General features: G+C 37.7%; 2 protein-coding genes across 11 annotated transcripts in view; one reads left to right on the plus strand and one right to left on the minus strand.

Annotated features, from left to right (window-relative positions):
* Window positions 1–20,686: 20,686 nt before the first annotated feature.
* On the minus strand, window positions 20,687–22,757 carry LOC132117736 (transmembrane protein 107-like). The gene is made up of 6 exons (XM_059527049.1): window positions 22,551–22,757; window positions 22,338–22,428; window positions 22,180–22,247; window positions 21,447–21,547; window positions 21,125–21,221; window positions 20,687–21,002 (listed from the first exon to the last, which is right to left on the minus strand). Exons 2-6 carry the CDS (start codon window positions 22,422–22,424, stop codon window positions 20,933–20,935), a joined length of 423 nt encoding a protein of 140 aa, XP_059383032.1. The 5' UTR covers window positions 22,425–22,428; window positions 22,551–22,757; the 3' UTR covers window positions 20,687–20,932.
* An 833-nt stretch (window positions 22,758–23,590) lies between these two features.
* LOC132118292 (E3 ubiquitin-protein ligase HUWE1-like) overlaps window positions 23,591–24,892 on the plus strand; it is a 51,527-nt gene continuing 50,225 nt past the window's right edge. For 8 of the 10 annotated variants that reach the window (XM_059528023.1, XM_059528030.1, XM_059528028.1 and 5 more), the window contains exon 1: window positions 23,592–23,660. The gene's annotated coding sequence lies outside the window, so the exon portion shown is untranslated. Of the gene's footprint in view, window positions 23,661–24,892 lie in introns of all 10 variants that reach the window. The other 2 variants (XM_059528032.1, XM_059528025.1) reach the window with 2 other exon arrangements.

Here is a 24,892-nt window from a genome sequence, read left to right on the forward strand (position 1 = left end):
TGTTCCTTTCTGTTAGTCTGGCCCTCCGTCCCTCCCCCTGTACCTCCTCCGGTCCTCCTCCCTCCTGGTCTTTCTGTGTTGTGTTTACATTCTGGTGCCTGTTCCCCATGTTTTTCTTTTCGGGCCCTCCGTCCCTCCCCCTGAGCCTCCACCTGTCCGCCTCCCTCCTGGTCTCTGTTTTGTGTCTGTCTTGGAGCGTCTGGGAGCCGCTCCGTAGAAGGGGGGTACTGTCACAGTGTCTGGGTTGTGTTCCCTGGGTTTCCTAGGTGTCCTCAGTTCCCACGGTGTTTATCATATTATCACTTCCTGTCTCCTTATTTGGTCACCTTCCTCCTTGTTTAGTTAATTGATTGTTCCCCACCTGTCTCCTGTTTCCCCATTATCCTTTTGTGTATTTATACCTGGTCTGTCTGAGTCTTAGTCACGGAGTCCTTGTTTAATGTGATGTTAATTCATGTCCGTCATCTAGTCGTGCCCTTGCCTTGTCTTCTTGTCTTGTTTTTATGTTTTGGATTCTCTGGTTTTGACCCTGCCTGGACTGTTTACCCTTTGGATTTGCCCTTTAATAAAGTCACATACCTGCACTTGGATCTCTCCCGTGGTTCTTTGTAACACCGAACGTGACATGCACATTTTTCAGCAGGCCTACTCTTTTTGAGATTACATAATGTTTTTATGAGTGAGTCGCTGAATTATTTAATTTTTTATATTCACATGTATGTTTTTATATTCATTTCACTTTTTTATGTTTAACATGACCTATGAACATATTTAGCTTTAGAGCTCATGGTATTTCAAACTTTAAAGGTTTATATTATTGTAAACAAACAAACAAACAAAAACATTTCTCTATTGACAAAAATTTATTTATTTCTTGAGGAGCTGTTGTTCTGCTCTGTTCTCAGACTGGAGAAGCCTGGCTTTATTCAGACACAGTTCTACGGCTACAACATCACTGGAGCTTATGGAAAGGCTTCTGTCCTTTGCTTTAAGATCCTCCAGCACAAGATCAGAATTGTTAATGTGTTTGGGTGGGGTGAAAAAAACAAGCTCTCTCTGCCTCTTAGTGTCCATCATGTGTCATGGCTGCTCCTGGGTTTTGTGTTCTGTCTGGCTGAATCTCCTGCTCCAGCGGTTACTGTTGCCTCTCTGTCCCTCAGAGGCAGAATGCTCCATAGCCTTCTCTCTCAGTCCGGTTGAGTTCAGCCCTACTTTTCTCCTGACACATAACACACCTCTGTTTTGTTGTCTCTCCTCACTCTCACGCAGGGCTCAGGTGTGCTTGAATGACATCTGTCCAGATCAGAGTCCTAAGGCATTGGGACAAGAGACAGACACCTGACCTGAGGAGTCCTTATCCCTTGTTTACTGTTATGAATATAGTTTGGGGTTTCTTTTGGCTAAAATGCACTTCTGTTTGTAAGGACATTGATCCTAGAATTTAAAACTCAAAATGTATTGAAGTGTAAAGTCCTGTTACAGAAATTAACCATGGTTTTATTATAGTACAAGTGTAGTAACCATAGTTTTTTTGCATGATTATTATTGATATAGTCACAGTTTTACTACAAATATCATGGTTAAATTATGATTAGTATAGCAAAACCATGGTAAATTTGTGGTTCCTATGGTTTAACTGTAGTAAACATGTTTTGTCACACCATTGTTAATTTTTATAAAGGCTAAACACCAAGAACAATAACTAATTATAACTTTCACAGATTTAAAGCAGCAGGTGACATAACTGAAGCATGTACTTATAATAACCATAACATTATTATAAGAACAGTTGAGGTGTTAACTTAGTGATACTTTTCTGAATTAGAATGAGTGTACATTTTTTAGCTATCATTATACACTGTAAAAAGTTAAAAACAGTAAATATTAAAGTATGTTTTTCAAGAGAATACTATTTAAGTCTTTCTGCTTTGAGTACATTTTTAGTCAAGTGTTTAATTTTTTATTATTCAGTTCTATGATTATTTATGAAAATTAATAGCAATGTCTGAATAAAACATATTTTAAAAATCTAATTAGTTATAGTTCTGCATGTGAACAGTATGATTACAGGATATTTGGAAGTTGTCATAAGATTTTAGTAAGTTTTCAAACTCAAATGTTGATTGTTTAATTATGGCTAGTTGTCTGAATTTTTATATCGTATTTAGTATTATGTTTGGTATTTTTTTTTCTGTTTTCTTTTTCATTAAATTTAAAAGAGATTTTTTTATTATTATTATTTTAGTCTTTTATTTTTAAAAAGGTTAGTGTAAAATAAATACATTTAAAAAAATATTGTGGTGAAACAATTTTTACTCAGAAATTGCTATCAAATTTCTGAAATAATAAAAGAAAGGGTCAAATAACACATTAATTTTACCGTGAAATTGAGTTAACAATTTTATTTACTTTACAGTGTAGCAGATTGTCATATAGAGCATCACAGTCCCGCCCACAGCCGGTGCCGGAAGTAAAAATTCAATACAATTTCTGCATTGACAGTTGGGGTATAAGCCATAAAAACGTACCCATACATGGTAGACTTAAAACCAGCTACGGCTGTACTAAGCGATAGTATATGCTCATATAAAAGCCAAAAGTTCATGGGGCACTAACCTTGTTTTGAGATAAATTCCTTTTATTCACGATGTCTTGGATAAGTACTTCATTACCCACAATCCTGAACAATCCCACAGTGATGCATCTGATTGGTGGAACTCGTGTAACTGTCTGGTTAAACCCCACGAAGACTGAAGATCATTAATAAAAAAATAAAAATAAAATAAAAACGTGGGTTGGGTTGCGTTTTTGCACGGTAGACTTATCAGTGCAATCATGAGCTCCTTGGCTGCCATGATGGCTTTTTTCAAGGAGGAAAACAAAAGTGTTCAAGTGTAAGGGCCAGCATGAGGAACAAGACCTACAAAGTTTTGGTGAGTTTTGCAGGGAGGTTGGTAACCTTAGTTAGCATTATCGTCCACTTTAGCTAGGCTACTGTAGCCTTCATACGGTATGAGTCATATCAGGCATTTTATGATGCCACTGTCAAAACAATATTTAGCCTAGGAATATCTTTTTGTGCATTTACTGAACATTTGTGTAATGGCAACGACATGTGTTAACTGAGCGGTGATTGCAGTCAGGTTTTTATTTTTTATTTTTTTATTTTTATTCAACAATTGCACAGTTTACATGAGCGTTCCTCTCCATTTAAAAATGACATATTGTGCAGTATCCAACATTGCAAGTATTTTAACATAGAAAAATAAAAATAAACAAAGACTCACATCATCACAACTTGCCAGGGGAAGTACAGATTTACAAAAATATATTAAATTGTTTACACACCTTCACAGTTTTTGTTGCCTTTTGATTAAGCGAATACCTAATCGTGTTGACATATTGCTTGACCTCAATGTTAAAAGCAATAAAAGATGTTTTGGAATGCGCAAACTTACATTTATGAATGTAAAACTTTGCCAAGAGAATAATGAGATTAATAATGAAAGTTTCATTAGGCCTAGTCTTAGTTCTGTAGAGGTCATAAAGGCCAAAAAGAACATCCTTCCAAAACAACTTGAAATCTTTCTCAATTTTTTCTGCAATAAAATTACAAATATCAGACCAAAAACTCTGGACAAAAGGGCAGTGCCAAAACAAATGGGTAACTGTTTCAATACTCATAGAGCAGAAAGTGCACATTACATCAATGTCTTTTTTAAATTTTTTAACAATATAATCATTAGACGGGTAAAACTTATGAATTATTTTAAATGATATTTCTCTAATTTTGTTGGTCAGCAAATATTGGTTGGGTAAGAGCCAGACCTTCTTCCAGTCAATGTTTTGCACAAATTTATTCCAGTATGGAACCACATATGGGACTGTGATAATTTCTGTTTTGAACAGGGATCTAATTAGTTTATTGTTCTTACCATTGTTACAAGAAAAACAAATCTTACCAACTGAAGTGTCAGTCAGCGATAACAAAGTTAGTTGTTGAGTGTCCAATCTGGGTTGAGCTCTATATAACATGCAGACACCAGAAGAAATTGCTCCAAAGACTTTGGCATAATCTCCAGGAGACACAGGAATTTTGTATTCTTCTAGAAACTCACTATAAGAGTAAAGACAACCATCCCTGTTAAATAATTGGTCAACAAAAATAATGTTATTATTAAACCAGTAATCAATAAATAAAGATTTGTTTTTAAACAGTATGTCTTTGTTGTTCCATATGTAATATTTGTTGGGTGAAAAATTGTGTTTAAAAATAAGAGACCATGAAAGGAAGGCCTGGCGGTGAAAGGATGCCATTTTACCTTTCTATACCTAAGTGAACAAGTTCACTCTTGACTGGGATACTACAAATGGAAGATTTCATGCAGTCCTTAATAGACATGATTTCACACTTATTGATATTCAGCCTTAAGCCAGAGGCCATGGAAAATTTTCTATGATATTTATTGCACCAGAAACTTGATTTTCATCTCTAAGAAAGAGAGTGGTATCGTCCGCCAGTTGAGATATAATAAGTTCTCTACCTAATATATTGATGCCGTTTATCTTACTTGATTTAATGTGATCAGACAAAAGCTGGGCTACCAGTAGGAAGAGGTATGGCGAAGCTGGGCACCCTTGTCGGATGCCTCTAGAAACATTGAACCTGGGGGACATACCACCTGTTAGTCTAATTGAGCTATTACTATTGTTATAAAGACTTTTAATAGCGGAGGAAAAAAACTCACCAAAACCGAATTTTTTAAGGGACTGTAAAATGAATTGATGCTCAACGGTGTCAAATGCTTTGTAGAAATCTACAAACAGCATGAGCCCACCCTCCTCTACCATTTCTGGGTAATCTAAAATATCTAAAATGAGCCTAATGTTATTTCCTATATGCCTTTTGTTCATGAAGCCTGATTGTGTTTCGTCTATGATGGAGTCCAGAACAGACCGTAATCTTCTAGCCAATAAGAGAGCTAAGATTTTATAATCGTTGTTAAGCAAACAAATTGGGCGCCAATTATCTAAAAATAATTTGTCCTTGTTTGGTTTAGGAATTAGGACTGTTATTCCTTGGGTCAGAGAGGTGGGGAGGCATTCGTTTTCAATGGATTCTATGAAGACTTTTAATAAAAAAGGGGACAGTTCAGCGATAAAGGATTTATAAAATTCGGAGGATAGCCCGTCACACCCAGGCGATTTGTTATTTTTTAGTTGGTTTATAGCTTGCTGTACTTCTTCAAGTGATATAGGCATGTCACAGAGCTCTCTATCCACTTCACATCATTTTCACTGAAAGGGAGTTTAAAAAATTATCAGACACAGTTGGGCTAAATTGAGAGCTATACAAGTCTTTATAAAATTTTGAACAAAACTCTGATATTTTACGATGATCTTCAGTGATAGCTCCATTAATATTTAACTTACTGATACTGTTGTTAGTGGAACGATATTTCTCTAGACTAAAGAAATAACGAGAGTTTTGTTCGCCTTCTTCTAACCACTTAGAGCGAGACCTGATAAAGGCACCCTTTGCTTTTTGCTGATACATTTCATCAAGTTTGATTTGTGAGTAAGATAACTCTTCTTTTTCCTCCTTTGTTAAAGAGTCAAATTCTCTGCAAGATAAATTTGTTATATTAGAGACAATCTTTAACTCCTCCGCTTTCCTAGCTTTGACTGTTTCAGCACCAAACTTTCTTAAATATTTTCCTATCTCATATTTGAGCAGGTCCCAGTTAAGCCCAAAACAGTTTTCTTTGTTTGCTTTAGACCAATAAAGTGAAATCATATCCTTAGTGATTGCAGTCAGGTACAAAGCACTCCACCATGTTGCTGACGTTATCGTTAACCGATTTCAAACACGCACACAATATATCAAATACACGATGATAAATATAAAAATCAATACACAATACCTATATAAAACACTATTTATTTACACAATTAATACTGAAAGAACTGCTTTTACTGCACAATCAGAATCAGAATTAGCTTTATTACCAGGTATGTTCACACATACGAGGAATTTGTTTTCGTGACAGAAGCTCCGCAGTGCAACATAATGACAGTGACAGAACAAAAAACACAAAATGGAATAAAAAATTAAAAAAAATACAAATAGGTAGGTAAGGAACGAAAATATACAGATTGACAATGTACAGAGCACGTCACGGAGGCAGCCATCCTGTATCGGCGCCAACGATTATTGTCGTCCAACCCTGATGGACTGACTGATTCACTATATAAAATAAAATTCACTGGAGGAAAAAGTTAGCGCGGCCGTCGTCAGATTTGGAAGTCGCTCAGAAGGCTCGTTCGCGGCTGTGGGCTTCAGTAGAATTCAGTGAGGCGCGGTGGTTTATGGGATGTTATGGGAAGTTCCTTCGCTCTAAATGAAAATATGTACACAGTCTAGTACCTTCGACTTTTTTTTGGATTTTCTCTTAATTATTTCACTCGAAATGATATGTTGTATGCTTATGAGTTCAGCCGTAGCTGGTTATCCTCAGACAGGCTCTAAAACTCTTTAGACACGGATTTTTCCGAAAGTCAATGGCAGAAATCAATGGGAAATTTACTTCCGACACCAAAGCTCTCTCGGGCTGTGGGCGGGACTGTGATGCTCTATATAATGTGAAAAAAATACTGTCAAAAATAGTGAAATGTTTAGTGGATTGTTTTACAACATTCCACAAATCCTTTTTCAAACAGGTATGCTTGCTTATTGATCTTAGTATTTAGTTGTACACTTGCAGCATAGTCTATCCGCTCTCATGAAACATTTCTCCTTCAGCCTTACAGCCTTAAATTCACAGTTTAATTCAGTACACTCTGGGCTCTGTAATAAAACATGCACTTAGCTTCCAGGCTCGCCCTAAATGTTATGCCATTGCTGACATTAAAATGGACATATTTGAAATCTCTGGCTTGTCTGATTACCATGGGAACCAGCAAATTCAGACCGGCCCCTAAACAACCAGAGGCTGATGAAGACAAATGTGCAAACCCAGGTTGGCAGAATTGCTTTCTGGGTGAGTGTGATCGGCCACGCTCGAGAAGGCGGAACCAGGAGTTGTGATTTATCGTTTCATGTTGTCCCTAGACCACCACTGTCTGCTGCCTCTCCATGCCTTAATTACCCCAACCGTGTTTATTAGAATAGTCACACCACCTATAATACATCATCTGCGCTGAGGGGAGCGGGACAGGAGATAGCACTGCTCTGTGTGGCCTTTATTTGCAAGCAGGGCAGCGATTTTCAATTTTGGAAGCATAACTAAAATAGCTACATGAAGTAACAGATACTAAAGTTAACGTGGATGTTATGTAACTTAACTGTTAGAAGGTAGCACTTGTAAGGCCATGGGTTCAATTCAGGGAACAGATAAATATTTACAGATATGGTTAATGCACAAACATCAATTAAATGCATAGAAGTCAATCTACAATTTAGGGTACATTTCATCTCCAATGATAACAATTTTATCTTGGTACCAATTTTGGTACTTTTTTTTTCATAAATAACTTTTTATCCGTAAGGTAAAACATATTATTCCATGGTCTGTCTAAATACTGGATTATGATTAGCTGGCAGGTGTGCAGTAAAACCGTTTAATGCACTGGTAGTTCCAAGTCAGTTTAATCACCGTTCCATATTAATGTACTTCTTTAATTGTTGCACAAAAACCCACACACATCACTCACACACACACACACATAGAGAGTTGGAGATTGCAGATTGTGCTGCGCACACACATAGTGTAAACTTGTTGTCAATGCTTCCCCGCAATTTCTTTTTATATATATATATATATATATATATATATATATATATATATATATATATATATATAAAATAGTCTAGACACTAGATCACTACACTCTCAGAAAAAAAAGTACAAAAGGTGTCACTGGGGCAGTACCTTTTCAAAATGTACACTTTTGTACCTTTTAGGTACTAATATATACACTTTAGGTACTAAAAGGTGTACCGTTTGAAAAGGTACTGCCCCAGGTCTTTCGTACCTTTTTTTCTGAGAGTATACATCATATTTCTCAGCAACGAGTAATTAATTGTTTGTAGGGAGAGACTCGCAGACGCAACAAGTAAAGCAGACACAACTGTCATTTCTCTCTATTTCTCTCTCTCTCTCTCTCTCTCTCTCTCTCTCTCTCAATCAATTTAAATAAATGCTATAATTCATTCAAATTAATGTAATCTTACCACACTATTTCATCTCTGTGTCTGATTTGAAGTGGGCAGAATGCTAGCGCTAACGTGCCATAACTGATTAAAATAACAAATTTTTACCTATTCGGTCAAATATTGTGCAGCAAAGAGCAATACTAGTTTTAAGTTATCTATAACTTGGCAAATGACCATGGAATAAGTGGGATAATCAGCTGCTGATTATCCCTTACTTATATTCTCACACATCTATCAAGGGGCGCCACTACGGTTTCTGGGCCCCATAGATATATATATATATATATATGTGTATGTATGTCTGTGTGTGTGTGTGGTGCGTGTGTAATATGTAATCGATATAAACCAAAATAATATATATTATATAGACTCAAAATAATAAACCACAAAGTTAACAAAATGATGCAATCCACTGTGCTGACCGAGAGCACTTCTCTTCTGTCTTCACGTGCTATCTGAAACTTTCTATTTCCCACTTATTAAGTTGTGATTACGAACTTGTTGCATTTTCTGTTAAAAATATCAGTGAATGGTGGTTTGTGTATTTTGATGCTTAGCCTAAATAACTTTATCGGGAGCCTCCATGGCTGTATCTGAAAAGTAAAATTCTGCCTCTGAAGGTAGCATTCCATGCAAGTAAAAAAAATGATAAAAGCAAAGGTTAATTATCATTATGGTAAGCTATAGAGAAAGCACATTCAGTTTTTATTATGATGCAACATTAGCCATAGCATGTCACTGATTGGAGAATCCACAGGTCAGTGCTTATGGCTAACCACAGATCAGCATGAACTGAGACAAACGATCTACTTAATGTCACTTATGAATGGACGAGAACATTATTTATGTATAGGCCTATATGCAAATATCACAATCTAAACAACAGCTTTTTTTCAAATAACTGCTTTGTCACAGTTTATGCAGTTAACAGATTTCTCATCTAAAGCTAGTTAACATTTAAGAAAGGGGTTCAAATAGACAGCTCACCTAATACATGCTAATTGGTATCGCTACGAAGCCCATATTAACATACATACTGGCGCCCTCTACTGTTCATGCTTTAGTAGTGACAAAAACCACTTTGGTTTGGTAACGTGAATAAGCAACTTCACTTTACAGTTCACAGGGCATTTACATACAGAATAACATAACAGCAATTACATAAATGTTATGCCCTGTTGATAGCATTTAGTATACTTTAGCATTACACTGTGCTGCATAATAGCATTTATTGTAAAATCCATCACAAAACTGCACAATTATTAACCATCATCATTATTAACGTCTTTATTTGAAGCTGTCATAGGCATCTACTCTAGTTTATTTTCTTTAGATGACTAGTACTTGTGCAAAACTTGAAAGTGACATCAATGCACTATGAAGTATTGTGGTGTGCACAGTATTAATAGCCACTGAATGAGATGGCAAAAGGTCCTGGCACAGTCACCGGAAATGGCGTTTTTTGTCAAGATGCACCTTCAATTTAGTTTTAATTATCTAGCCAGAGGTCACTGATGTTGTTGGTGTCTAGTTGACACTAATTGGCCTAAGTTGAAGAGAGCCTTCACTATGCGACAGACAGCAGAGGGGTCAGGCAATGAGGTGGGTCGTGGCAAACAGAGACAAGGACGAAAATAACGATGGGGAGCAAAGCGTGCCGATAATATGTGTGCAGACAGTTGCATGCACTGCAGAGGAAATAGGGCTGTGTACACACAGAGAGTGGAGCTCATTAAAGACAGGCCAATGCAGTGTCTTGGCTGAAGTTGCCTTATTGATTGCTGTGGTTTATTTAAGTTAGGACAAGTGGTTGTATTATTTAGAGGATATGAGGGAAGTTTCTTGGAAATGGAGGTATTGATTTTGTCCAAGAAAATCAGGGTACATGACTAGGTGCCACCAGAGCAGAAAGGGAGAGATGTTGTTACTCTTAAAGGCATAGGGAGATGGCTTTCAGCACCTTTAATTGAAAATCCTTTCATTTAAAATAAATGCCAACTTTCTTTACAATAACCTTAATTTCAAGAATTACTTTATTCAATCTTAATTTAATGTGTTGCCTTCATTTAATTGTTTAATGAAGTGTCCTTTAATATTACTATTGTAATATATATATATTTATATATATATATATATACATTTTAATTATTTGTTTATATATATATATATTTATAAGATTATAGATAGATAAAATTTTAGTGTCCTTATATAATGTTATTTTTATTATTATGTTGTTATTGTATATTTTTATTATTTTATATATTGTTTTAAGTGATGTGTGTAACATGATAATGAAATAACATATAGATAGACCTTATGCCTTGTTTATTAAAAAAAATAAAGAGATTTAATAGTGTTTGATAGTGTTAATGTGTTATATTCTAAACTCTTTAATTCTTGAATGTATTAGTCTAAACTCTTAAAAATAAAGGTTCTTTGTTGACATCTATGGTTCCATGAGGAACCTTTAATATCCATGAGAACTGTCCATTGTGCAAAAGCTTTGTAATAGGATAGGAAATAGCTCTTCAGATTCGCATGGAGGAAAAAATGGTTCTACTTCTTTGGGGAAACAAAAATGGCTTCTATGGCATTGCTGCAAAACCCCCTTTTGGAATGTGTTAGGAGTGTAGTGACTGTCACTGTTCATTTGTGTGTTTTCATCCATCTTAATGAAAGAGTGTGTGCTGTCCAGCTGAAGTCAGCTGTGTTCAGCTCAGCATGTGCCTCACGGGCTCATGGACTCATCACTCCTCTGAAGGACTAACTTCTCTTGGCAGTTCTACAGCATATCAACAAACACCTTGATGTTCGCTAAGAACATAAATATAATGTACCCTTGTAAGCCGATGGAATAGGCTTCAGCATGAAGGTTGCCACAGTCTTCTGTCACCGTCTTCTGTGAGTGTTGTGTTTGTTTGGTGGCATGTGCTTTTGTCCTGTCTCTTTTCTCACCCCGCCCACCTTGTCACCTCATTATTGTTTAGTTGCTCCGCCTGTGTTTCTCCCTTGCTCTCGGACTCATTACCTTCACTCCGCACACCTGTCTCTCAATCACACACAGCTGTTGCTCATTGTCATGGACTATATATTCTCTTCTCACACACCACTCTGTCTGGCTGTATTACAGGTTTTTTTTTTTTTTTTTTTTTTTTTTTTTTTTTTTTTAAACAGACGCTAGGACACATTTCTCAATACTTTAGGTCACTTTTGCAAAACTCTTTTTTACACAGTTCTCCTAACCAACTTTCAGCTTGGTAAATCAGTTCATTTCACATTCAAAATGCACTACAACTACCAAAACACTTTATTCAGGTCTCAAATCAACTCATTTTTTCAGAACACTAGCAAAGGTTGACAGCTGACAAACACACTTTGTCACCCATAAAACAATGATATGAAAAACACTAACAACATGTAGCATTATACAATGATTTCTTGTGTAAAACAAGGACACATCTCGGTTTATAATTATCTGCAATTTATGTTACTGAAATGAATCAGACATGATGCGAATTCGTCAATATTTTATGTCATTTATTTATTTTTGAGTAATTCCAAAATACAAGATTTGTATACACACCATCCACTGATACAGATACAATAGTAATGCTCATCTACTCGGTCTTCTTCATTTGGCCACAGGTTCTCACCCACATCACATCTTATGTCATCTAGGGCAATACACCTAGGAAAGAATCTTCTGGCATGCCTGATCCATCTCTGGCAATCTTCTGCTGATAGATCCAGGGATCCAGCATTCATTGCGTCCAGGAGGGACATTTGATCATGTGGATGGTCATATTTATAATTGTTTTTATAGCATATAATTTTAAGATTTAAAATATATTTAATTAAAATATTACTGTAGAAATAGCAAATTGCTGTCTTATTCAGTCTTGTATTATGTTATTGTTTTGAACAATTTGAAGTTTAACAGTTTTGAAAACAGTATGTAAACATGTGCAAATTGGCCCATATGTACAAAGAGTTTTGGCAGTTGTTGTGTCTGAGTGAGAAAAGAATTCATGAAATTTGAGAGATGTAGTCGTTGAATGCATTTTGTGCCAAAGCAATGATAATTGATCCTCAGTTTAGCCCACATAGACTTCTTTTGTGCTCACTGTGTGAAGAGTTTTGCAAAAGCGACCTTAGTATTGAGAAATGTGTCCTAGCGTCTGTAAAAAAAAAAACTGTAATTGTTATTTGTTACTGGTGTCTTGCGGTTGCTTCTGATCCTGTTCTTGTTATCTGTTCTGTTTTGTGTTTTCCCTTGTTCGTTTTTTGGTTTTGTTCTTATTAAAAGATTCTTCCCTGCATTTGGAACCAGACCCTGTTCTTTCTTTGCCGGCCATGACAGAGGGTATTCTCACTGCTCCTTTTTTATATCGTGGGTTTAACTTTTAAAAAGGGTTATTTTAAGCCAGCAGCCATATCACCCTGGAGCCCAAGACCGGTTTCCCACTGAAGCTAAGCAGGGCTGAGCCTGGTCAGTACCTGGATGGGAGACCTCCTGAGAAAACTAGGTTGCTGCTGGAAGAGGTGCTAGTGAGGCCATTAGGGGGTGCTCATGTTGCAGGCCCGCCTCCGGAGGCCCGTCAGACAGATTACTGTAAAAACTGTAAAAACAGGATAAAATGAAAAGACCGGGAGAGTCACGTCTGCTTCTTCACAGCTCCTCTGTTGGTATCTTTATTCAGTGCAAAATCAATTTCAGATACATACAACTGTTTTTATAAAGCTTTGCTTTACATTCTGTTGTGTCTCTTTTAGACAGCACTTTAATGTCACTGTCATCACAACAAAATCATATTATCATTTTTCTTATCTTCCTTTTGCCCCTTTTGTTGACACCTGAATACTCTGTATACACTTTATACACATCAATACTAATATTTATAAAGACGATATGACTTAGAATTAGATTTACCCAATATATGTATATTATACATTGTAAATGTATATTGTGTGTTGTAAATATTAACACAATTCACTATTTTTTCCCCTCACAGGCGAGTATATATAATGGAAGAACACAAAGTGTGCTTTTCTAATCTTTCCTCAGTGCCCGGTCACGTGACCACCAAGCGCGCCAAACGCGGCAACAGAATGAGCATCTCAGAGACATTCACCTCTCTATTTTACACATTAACTTGAACAAATAAACATTTTATAACCAAAATACAATTAATAAATGTATATAGATCGATATAAAAGATCACTGGAGCATATTTAGATCCTTTTCCTCATATTAAAGAGAGAACATAGTTTATGAAAAACAAAACGTCATAAGATGAATCAAATTCAACACTTCACATTCATCATACATTACACTAGTGCAACCGCTGTTCTATATTTCACAGTTTTTCTTATACTTTTCGTGCTTTTACCTGTAAAAACAGGATAAAATGAAAAGACCGGGAGAGTCACGTCTGCTCCTTCACAGCTCCTCTGTTGGTATGAGGAAGCCTGCGCAGTTCACCAGTCCGTTCGTGACTCCCGGGCCAGAATATCAAAATAAGAGTCCTTTTTCTTTATCCATGTAAACCAATATACATACGTTAATTTGCACACTGCATAAAAAAAATAAGGTGATCGTTGAACTTATAACAATATACAGATTTCAGTGAAAAATAAAAAAACACAATTGTATACATACTTTGTGTGTATCACACTCTCCCTGACAAAATAAGAAAAGCTCCAGTGATCAACCTCTTACCCCCTATTTGTGCAATCAACACACAGGTAAAGTGAAATTGTAAGGTAAGTATGTGTAAGGAGTGTGTGAATTGGTATAACCAATTTGTGGTAAGCAACTATTAAAGCCCCAAACAGGTATGTGTGTGATAGGGTAAGCTGTCACTGCTTTAAGTGTAGGGTACGGCTGTAGCACAGGCTGACCAGGGGTGTCATAAGTGTAAATCTGTCTTGGCCTTTTCTCCCTCATAGATCTTCTTACTGCAGCTTCACTCCCTTCACTTGGACTTGCTACTCTCATTGGCTCCACAAAAGCAGCTGCTTCCCTCTCCTCATCCACACAGTCTTCCACAGGTGGTATCAGGTAAGTATTTGGTTCTCTTTCTGACAAATCTTCCATTACCCTTGATTCCTCCCTTCTGTGTATTTGATCGTATTCTTCCCTTACAGGTCCGCACTCAGGTAGACGGCTATTCCCTGGTTCCTTCCAGCTGACTGGGGTTCTCAACCAGTATCCTCTTCCGCTATTTTCTTCATCTGAGTCTGTCGTGTCACTGTCCCTGATGCTTTCTTTGTTGGGTGTCTGACTTCTTGTCTTTCTCTGTTTTCCAGGTTTCGGCGATGGAGTTGTCATCGTGGGAGCTTCCACAGGTAAGTCATTGACCAGCAGTAGTAGGTTCCGGTGCAGCGTTCTGGTTTTATTCGTGTCTCCATTCTCCGGATAAACTACATAGACTGGGTTATCAGAGACTTGACCCTTCACCACATAGACCACTTTTTCCCAGTAGGATCGTAACTTCCCTGGACCCCCTCGTTCTCCAAGGTTTCTGACCAGCACTCGGTCTCCCGCTTTCAGTACCACTCCTCTGGCTTTTCTGTCGTATTGAGCCTTCCCTCTGGCACTTGACTGACGACTGTTTCCTTCAGCGATCTTGTATGCCTCTGCCATTCGTGCCGCCCACTGATTTGCATACCCCTTTGGTGTCACTCCATCCGTTGGCTCGACCAGGCCAAAGATCAGGTCCACAGGAAGGTGAGGATGCCGCCCATACAACAGGTAAAAGGGAGAATACCCGGTAGACTCATGCCGCGTGCAGTTGTAGGCATGCACGATTTGAGGTAAGTGCTCTTTCCACCTTTCTATTTCTTTTTCTGCCAGTGTTCTCAACATCTGTAGTAGAGTCTGATTGAATCTCTCCACTGGGTTTCCTTGGGGGTGGTATGGTGACGTTCGAGAGTGGCCGATTCCAGCAAACTGTTGGAGAGTGCGAAACAGTTCGTTCTCAAACTCACGGCCCTGGTCGTGATGTAATTTGGCCGGATACCCAAAGCGCGGAATGTAATCTTGGAACAAGCGTTCAGCTGCAGTCCGCCCCGACTTGTTCTTGGTTGGGTAAGCTTGCGCGAACCTTGTGAAATGGTCCATGACGACCAGGATATATTCATATCCTCCACGGCTTGGCTCAAGGTGCAGGTAGTCAATGCAGACCAGTTCCATTGGTGAGTGTGTTGTAATACTACCCATGGGTGCTCGAACATGTACAGCTGGTTTCTTTTGTTTTATACATGGGCACTTTCTGGTCACATATTCTTCCACTTCAACTTTCATGTATGGCCAGTAAAACCGTTCTCTGGCCAGGCTCAGCACTCGTTCTGTGCCCACATGTCCCATTTTGTCATGGAGGTGCTCGAGTGCCAGCTTTTTGTACTTGCTCGGTAAGACAAGCTGTTTTCTCTCTCTCGTTCTTCGATATAAGATTCCTCCCTCAAGATGTAGCTTGTTCCACTCATACATCAACTTTCTGCTGGTTCCTGTCAAACCTCCCCTCATCTCATCTGTGAGAGTGACACCATCCTCCTTCCATTGTCTCACTTGAGAGATTACGGAATCTTCTTTCTGGGCCCGAATCAGTTCATCTGGTCCTATTGTCGGCAACCAGGTGGCAGGTTGGCGTGGTTCATCCTCCCCAGTAGACATATACAGGGCAGCGACCCAGGCTACGTCCTTCATCTTTGATGCATTACTGCCCTCCCATGCTGCATGTATTGCCCCCGCAGGTAGCTCTTCCGTGCACTCTGACACATATACTTCGATGTCCAGAGGAAGACGACACAAGGTATCTGCATCAATGTTGACTTTCCCTGGCCGGTACTTCACGTCGAACCGGAAGTCAGACAGCTCTCCGACCCACCGATGGCCTACTGCATTAAGCTTTGCTGTGCTCATCACGTATGTCAAGGGGTTGTTGTCTGTGTACACTGTGAAGTGTGGGGCGTAGAACAGGTAGTCCCGAAACTTCTCACACACCGCCCACTTTAATGCAAGGAATTCAAGTTTGCCACTGTGTAATCGATAATTCCTCTCTGTCATTGTCAATGTTCTGGATCCATTTCCTATTACTCTCAACCTCCCATCTTGTCGCTGATATAGGATGGCCCCTAGGCCCCTTTCAGATGCGTCAGTGTGGAGCGTGAAGGGTAAGTTGAAGTCCGGATATGCCAGTATAGGTGGGCTTGCTAACATTGCAATTAGTTCTTCCAGGATCTGTTGGTGGTCCCTGGTCCATTCTACTGGAGATCTGGAGGGAATTTGTGGGCCTTTAGCTCTCTTCTTGCTGTAAGTGTTCTGTGCTGTCCCAGACTTGGCCTGCAGTAGCTCATACAATGGTTTTGCTACCCTAGAGAAGTCTTGAACGAAGGCACGGTAATAGCTGAGGAACCCGAGCAGCCTCCTTACATCACCCACTGTCCGAGGAGTCCTGGTTGTTAAGGATCTGACAGCCTCCAGGTCCTTAGGATCTATCCGTACCCCTTTGGCTGACACCAGCCGCCCAACGTACCTGACTTCACTCCGGAACAGTTCACACTTTTCAGGTTTCAGCTTTACACCGTGATGCTGGAGGGCCCTCAAAACTCTATGTATACTCTCAACATGTTCTTCAAAGGACCTTGCATAGCATAAGACGTCATCTAAATATGGGATACAGCACTCATCCCTGAGCGAATGAAGCATTTCTTCCATACTGCGTTGGAATGCAGCAGGCGCATTGGATAATCCAAAGGGGATCCGGACCCACTCATAAAGCCCCCAGGGTGTTATGAATGCTGTCATGTGTCTGGATCCTTCTGCAATGTACCCCTGGTGGTACGCTTTGCCTTGGTCGAGAATGCTGAACCAAGAGTAGCCCCCAAGGGTGTCTATCAGATCCTGAATCCTAGGCAATGGATGACGGTCAGGGATGGTTTTCCTGTTTAGGAGACGGTAATCAACACAGAGCCTCAGCTTGCCATCTTTCTTGCGGACACAGACTACTGGAGCAGCGTATGGCGACTTTGATTTAACGATCCATCCTTTTGCTAGAAGATCTTGTATGTAGCTCTTCACCTCATTAAACAAAGGTTTTGGTACTGAGGAATATGCCCTCTGAACCGGGATGTCATCCTTAAGTGTGTTTGGCATCTGCAAGCTGGGTATGCATCCGATGTCATTGTCATCTCTGCTAAAAGCACCAGACTCCTCATACAACATTCTCTGAACTACCTCTCGTTGCCCTTCTTTCAGATGGTCCAGGTTGACAGGTGGGTGCCACAATGACTTTGCCTCATCTTCTCGAGTAGACGCAGCTTGGATTGTTGCTGTCTGTCTCGGCCCATTTGTTTTTCCAAACTCCGCTAATATCCTCTCAATCCTTTGTAGAGTTCCAATCACTGTGCCACGGGGCAGGGTCACATCTACCACTGTGTTATTTCCAATGGGTATGAAAACACAAGGGTCACTTTGGGGTTGTATTTCTAAGAGTCTTTCCCCAATATCCAACAATCTTAAATGATCACCATTTTCATGAGGCTCAAACAGGGCCACCGAGTCAGACTGTGCCATCTTTAAAGGGATTCTGCACTTCACCCAAGCCACCTGTCCTGCCCGGATGACTACTGCTCTCGGACCCACCTTCAAGTGCCCATCTCCATCATCATCTTCAGCAGCTTTGATCACCTTGACTAAGGTTTGTGCCTTTTCACGAGGGATGTCAATGGCTCCAGCCAGTAGTGAGGTAAGTGTTGACATCAGTTGCTCAGACTGCCCCTGAATCAGTTCTTCAATTAAGTTGAAACCCAGTAGTGGTCTCTCAATTGGCATTTTACTCACCAGGAATGGGACATTGATAGATAAACTTGGGTCCTCATTTCCTAGCAGGTTGACTGTGATGACTACCCAACCGTCAAATGGGATAACGTCTCCATTTACAGCATAGACTTTTAGATCATCTTGACATCCGAGAAGTTCTCGCAGTGGCCTCACTTCAACACTTGGCAAATACTTCTCTCTCCACACACGGTCCACCATGCTGACTTGGGCGCCGGTGTCGAGTAACGCTCTTACTGTCAAGCCATTCAAGTTGCACTGGGTCAGTGCCTTGCTTCCGATCAGTTTGATTGATTGATTGTCATTTTTGTTTTTGCAGGAACCCAGGATGCTTGCTCGTTGACTCATGGACTTAATCTCATTTATTGGTTTGTTTGTTTGTCTCTGATACAGGCGTTCTTGTCCTAACACTCCACCGCTAAATTTGTGCGTAGTTGGTGTAGGACGGAGAATGCTGTTTAAAAAGCTAAAAACGCTGTACAGTTTTACAAAGCCTTTACCATAATGCAGTTTTTTTTTTATTGTTAACTTGACTCACTATGTCTGATTTATTGAATTAAGAGATGTTAGCTGCTGCAAGTTTACTCTTCTTGACCAGATTAATTCACAAATGAATAACTGGGACATTCTAAATGCACGCTTAACGTGAAAGTACGTGGCTTTATGCATTAAAACAGTGTTTTAAAAAGACCAAACTCAGTAAACAAATTAATAATAAAGCATTCTATTCACAGACAAGCAGATATGAGCACAGAATACGAACACAAAGCATTTAATTTCTACCTATAACCTGCTTGTCTGTAAATAAAATGTGTTATTAAAAATGTTTAAGGAGTTTGGTCTTTTTAAAACACGTTTTAATGCATTACACCATGTTACGCGTTTTCCTTTTAGTCTAATGGTTTTCTATGGAAACGCTTAACACGTAATTTAACACATTGCATTCTTAATCTGGACTCATCTGCCTGTCAGTGAATAGAATGCTTTGTTATTAATTTGTTTACTTTTTTTAATTTGTTAAGCCACATTAAACGAATGTCCCGAATCATTCCAGCTGATTGAAGAGAATCGGCTTAATGGTCACAAAATGTATATCGGAGAAGATACCAATTTAATATAAATAGATGATACTTTATAAAGTTTATCTCAATATTTGACCGTGACTGTGAGACTGCACTAAGATACTAAACAATACTAAAGCAATATTAAATAATTTTTAAGAAAGGCAGAAGAGCCATACAAGGAAAATATTTTAAATGTATTTTTAAATATATTATAACATGGTGTTAGAAAAAGTGTTATTTACTTTATCTGTAAACTACCTAAAGTATTTAATTTATAACCAGCATTAACATAAACTAAATTAATAAAGTTTGTCAAGTCAAAATTTAGGTTGGATTGGCTTGAGAAAGCATGGCCTGAAAGTTTGAATTTTTTTTTTCAGTTTAAAAATTTTACAGTTGAGGGCTATACAGTCTGTCAGAGAAAAACAGATAATTACAGTACTCTAGCCACATGAAGTGGGTCTCTTCTCTGAATTGCTTCTCACTGACAATGTCCCCAAAAAGTCATATTAAGACATATGAAGGTCAATTTAAGAGGTAACACTTTACAATAAGGTTTCATTGGTAAACACTAGTTAATGTATTAATTAACATGAACTAACAATGAACAATACATGCGTTACAGTATCTATTAATCTTTGATAATGTTAATGAAAAAGATTACAAATATGATATTTATTTTTGCAATGCATGCAACCATCAATGGCATTACTTATATTAATAAAGTCTTTCTGCTCTATTTTAAGACATCTTTAATGGTTCATTTTAGGCGAAATAAGACTTTGAAAGACCAGCATTCATAAAACATGTCATAAATGTTTGAAATCACATTTGCAATGACACTCTATGATTATGACCAAAGCATTCTTACAATTAAAAGCAATTTAAACGCACATTTTTAAGAAAACAAAAGTAATATCTCATATCCACCATACCTTACGAACATCCGGAAGTGAATGAACCTGGATATGCGCATTAATGACAGTCAGTACGGCGCACACTTGTATTTACGGTAAATACATATACCTTACTGCGCATGCGCGGTAAACACATACGTGACGTACATACTTACTACAGTCTGTACTACAGCGCTACAGTCTGCTGCGAGGAGTACTTGAATAAATGCGACCTTATATATGTTTTTTTCCTCGTCATGACGCATTTCTGGACTGATGCAACTTATACTTAGGTGCGACTTATAGTTCAAAAAATATGGTAATTAAAAAAATATCTGTGGTCGTTATGGTCCTTAAAAGTAAAGTCAACGGGGTTCAGTGTTCTTTTGTCCATTATTTGGACAAAAAGTTGAAATATTCTTTCACATATTTTATCTTTTCCCCTCACAGCAAGTAAGTAGATCATATAGGTTTAGAATGACATGAGGATGAGTACATTATGACAAAGTCTTGCTTTAGTATGAATTTGGGGAATGCAGATAGTATAAATTGAGTAAAAAAGTACAAGTAAAATTAATATTGCATGTGCTTATAATTAACAGTTTTTAAGGGTAAAAATGTTGTGTGATCTAGTGAAAAATCTGAAGAATGAACAGGCCCAGTTTGTCGGTCAGTTGTATCAAAATACAAAATGCTTTAATTCATCACAATATGTACAAAATGTGATATTTTCAAGAAAGAAATTTAAAGCAGTTTTTAGTAACCACATAAAACCATCAAAAAGCCTTCAAACATAATTTCGCAATCTAAGAACTAATTTTACGAAAATGCTTATTCATTGTGTCAGTGAATATTATTCTCATTTCAGGAAGTCATGGAAGGACAATATCCGCCTGAACCAAGAATGCAGAGATCCTTATAGAGGCTTCCTCTTAAATCCAAACACTACAATAAAAAGGATCATCTCATATAGTGCTGGAATCACACTGAAATGTAGAGAGAAAATATGATTGCAAAAAGTTTTTAAAAGACACATTTAAAGAGAATTTATTAAGATCATTCATGGATTCACAGTTATGCATTGACTGTTACTTATTTACTGACTGACCTACAGAAGCCAAAGATCCACCAGTAGATGCTGCAGGTCCATTGCTCAAACAAGAAGAAGAGCAAAGCCACAGCGCCACTGGTGTGACATCCAATAGCTACAAAGTGATGGTTAAATAAAAATCTGTTCCAGTAATTTGATTATGCCATATCAGTCACAACCAGAAATGACTAACTGCTATCATTGTGAATACCAATGTAATGGTCAAATACTGCATTAAGAACTGCATTCACTTTTGGACTGCTCTAGGATAATAAAGGTAAAGATATCCCTCTTCTGAAGTGGACAACCAAGTAAGTTGAGCATGTGGTGGTAAGGATACATAGAAGAGCTTGATTGTTGTTGAACATAGAGACTCCAGAGAGGAACCCAACCAGCTCGACAGCAAACAGGCCCAGGGTCACGGATAATGCCACTACAAGTCTGCCCTCCAAAAAAAATGGTTAGAAAAAGATTCATGAGTATATACATCTACATGTATATATATATATATATATAGATATAAGACATCCCATTTTAGTGTCAGCATCAAATTAAATTTACAAAAGTGATTTTATATAAATACAGTAGAAAGCATATTAAATGCAAGTAAAGTGTCTACTTTAATGTTCAAAAAACTTTTGTAAAGAAAAAATGGGTGACATGTTCCATCATCATTAACAGACATCTTACTTTAAAAAAGAATATATGTATATATTTTTATTTTTGACCTGTACTTAATAAAACATATAAAAGAAAAGGAGATAATTTATTTAAAACGTCTTGCCGACAAATAGGTAAAACCTAGTGGTTTGAAAAATAGTGGCAAAGATTGGTAAAGATTTCAAATGACAGGTAATTCATTTTGGGGGCTACATTGTGATCCTCAAATAGAGTTTTTTTAAGTTCGTTTTTTTTTTTTTTTACTTTGGGGCATTCAATATGTTTATTTAGCAAGTATGTCCTAAATGAATCAAAAGTGATATAAATTATTATTATTAAAAGAATTATGTACTTTTTGGTGGTTTGATAGTGTTATGTTAGCGTTAAGGTTTGATAGTTTTATATTAACGTACCGTGTGTCCTCAAAGCTGTATTCTTCATTAGTGTAATCCAGTGGGAGGCAGGCTCTGACACTGTTCTCCTGTGGGATGACGCTTCAGCAATAAATCACAGACCTGACACAATGATATCCTGCGACACAACAGTGATTAAACCCAGGATTAGTTCTTACCCGGGACCAGAAGATGATGATGACTATCACAAGATGCGCGATGAGAGTCAAGAAACGGGCTGGCACCAGACTGCTTACCACCGACATTGAACTGAACAGAAAACAACATCATGTGAGACTTAAACATAGCACTAAAGCTATGTGCAAGATATACAAGATACTATTTATCTTGTAAATTCGCGGTTTAAACAAAAGGTGTAAGTTAACACTAACCGCGGATGCACGCAGCAGCTCTATAAAAGGTGTTAAAACCTGCTAATATAGTTCAGTTGGCGTGCCGAAAGTAAGTTTGTTTCTAACAGATGACAAAGCAGAAACTAAATATAATGCAACAGTTATACTTATCTACAAAACCCGGGGACAGTCTTTACGCTATAACGTTAAGCTTCCGGTTGCTACGACGACAACACTCTTCTTCTATTTGTAGAATCGGTACTCAAAACTGAGCATTAAACAGATTAATGCTGCCACCTACTGGCAGGAGTCGCTATGTGACTGATTCTCATCATGCAGAGGGGACCCACAATATCATCATTATTTATAAACAATTAAATGTAGATAATTCGTTCATTTTTACTTTAGAGAAAAAAATATGAAATGAACTTTTTCACTGCAGCATGAAACTCTGGCAAATTAATCACAATGTAAATTTGTCCCATAAACAACTCAGTAAACTGGTCTTATTATTTCCATAAACAGACAGTCCTTGTGTGTGGTAGGCCTAGTAAAAATCTGAAAACAAGCTCATGTTTTTGGTATAGCCTAATTTTAGCAGAAATATGATGCAGGCATTCAATGCTGAATGGAGGGAATGAATCAAATATTAGCTTTGACAATGGCCTTAACTTTTAAGAATTATATCGCTAAACCACATGCGAGAGAGTTTACGAATATTTTACATTATAATGGCGAACGCCTTTGTTGTTTGGGAATCAGGGTGTAAATCTGTGACATAGACATGCACATTTTAAAATTTAATTACTTGTAATATTTTACCTTGTTTGCAACTGTTTTTATAAAATTTGACAGTGCTTTTTGAGTATCTGAGAAAACACAAAAAAGCGAGCCATGTATGACCGAAAATGGATTATCATACAGATTTTATTATTATTATTATTATTATTATTATTATTATTATTATTATTATTATTACTATTATTATTATTATTATACTGATGAATACTGATCAGATCAGTGAAGGGGCTGGTCTGCGTGACCACAGCAGATTACTATTGGAGCAGGGGAAGCCAACTGAAATATCGCGAGATTTACATCCCCACTCGCTGCTGTAAAATGGAGAAGTTATGTTGAGGCGCAACCGAGGTATGATCTTAAATTAGTCTTTGTCTATTTTGTGGAGACGTCTGTGGCTGACTTTACATGACCGTTAACACTATCGGACGGTTTTGCTCGTAAATTTTAGTTGTATACTGTGGGTAAAATAAGTGTTTTGGATGGAAAGATCAGACACTTTGCTAATATAAACCGCCATTTTTAATGTGGAGTCAGACTGTCGAGCATTGTGGTGTGTTGCATGCACAGGCGATGTGCGCGCGCAGAGACTGAAATCTATTTACAAAATCTATTTTTCCGTAGGCAGAATCTCTAAAATGAAATGTAATAAACATGCATGAGTGAAGATGATGATGAATTGGCGGATACACTCGTTATGGATCTGTAAAGGGATCACGACGAAAAGAGCATGTAAATGTGGTAGCATGTGCCTATGTGATAAATGAGTTGCACAATATGAGTTTTTGTGTTGATATATGCATTTTCAATCTTCACGGCCTTAACATCAGGCTTCAGACATTGTGTAATCTGGATATGGATGCTCATACCCATAAATATGCTGAGCCGTCGAGTCCAATAAGTCTTGACACCTAAATTCCTCTTATCCCTTTGGTGGTTTACAAATTTCCATCCTCTCTAATCTATGTTGTCCAGTTATAATATACAATTTTCTATCAGAGAAGTATCCGCTGTTTTCATTCCCCAATGCACCCCCAGAAATCTGTCTCATATGATATATTATAGAGATTACTGCTGATGGATCATATGGGTCAGTGTAACCAAACTGACCCTTAACTGATGTTGTAAAGTGCCCCTGTTCCAAAAACAAACTAACAAACAAACAAAACATCACTTAGATGTGTGTACAGTGTGTATTTGTGAACTCCCACCCTGTTCCTCTTGTTTTATGGTGTAAACGGTTGCTGATGACAGGAATGAAGAAATGAAACCTGTTAATTCCAAACTACAGTATAGAGTATAACAGTCGTTTTCAATGAATGTAAAAAGTATTATAATTAATTTCAGTGTAATCAATTCATTTCCAAGCTAGTAATTAAGTGAAATAATTTTAGAATGAATAAAACTTATATTTGGAAAATATATATTTCATACCATATCTTCATATGGTTCATTATTACCTTTTAATGTAGTGCATTAAGAAAAAATATCCAAACCGATTGATTGCAAAATGCATAGACTTTTCTTTACATTAAAGTTAGTCTGACAAACTCCATAATTTCTCAAATTTAAAACTTGAATAT

Source organism: Carassius carassius, chromosome 37, assembly GCF_963082965.1.
Source record: "Carassius carassius chromosome 37, fCarCar2.1, whole genome shotgun sequence".
Taxonomy (NCBI): Eukaryota; Metazoa; Chordata; class Actinopteri; order Cypriniformes; family Cyprinidae; genus Carassius; species Carassius carassius.

What these genes read in the sequence shown, in the direction of transcription:
- LOC132117736 (XM_059527049.1), bottom strand. Translation starts at nt 22,424, where the DNA reads ATGTCGGTGGTAAGCAGTCTGGTGCCAGCCCGTTTCTTGACTCTCATC. An exon ending in CAACAATCAAGCTCTTCTAT is followed by an intron (nt 21,222 to 21,446) that starts GTATCCTTACCA and finishes ATCACTTTGTAG; the next exon opens with CTATTGGATGTCACACCAGT. An exon ending in TGGATCTTTGGCTTCTGTAG is followed by an intron (nt 21,003 to 21,124) that starts GTCAGTCAGTAA and finishes TCTACATTTCAG; the next exon opens with TGTGATTCCAGCACTATATG.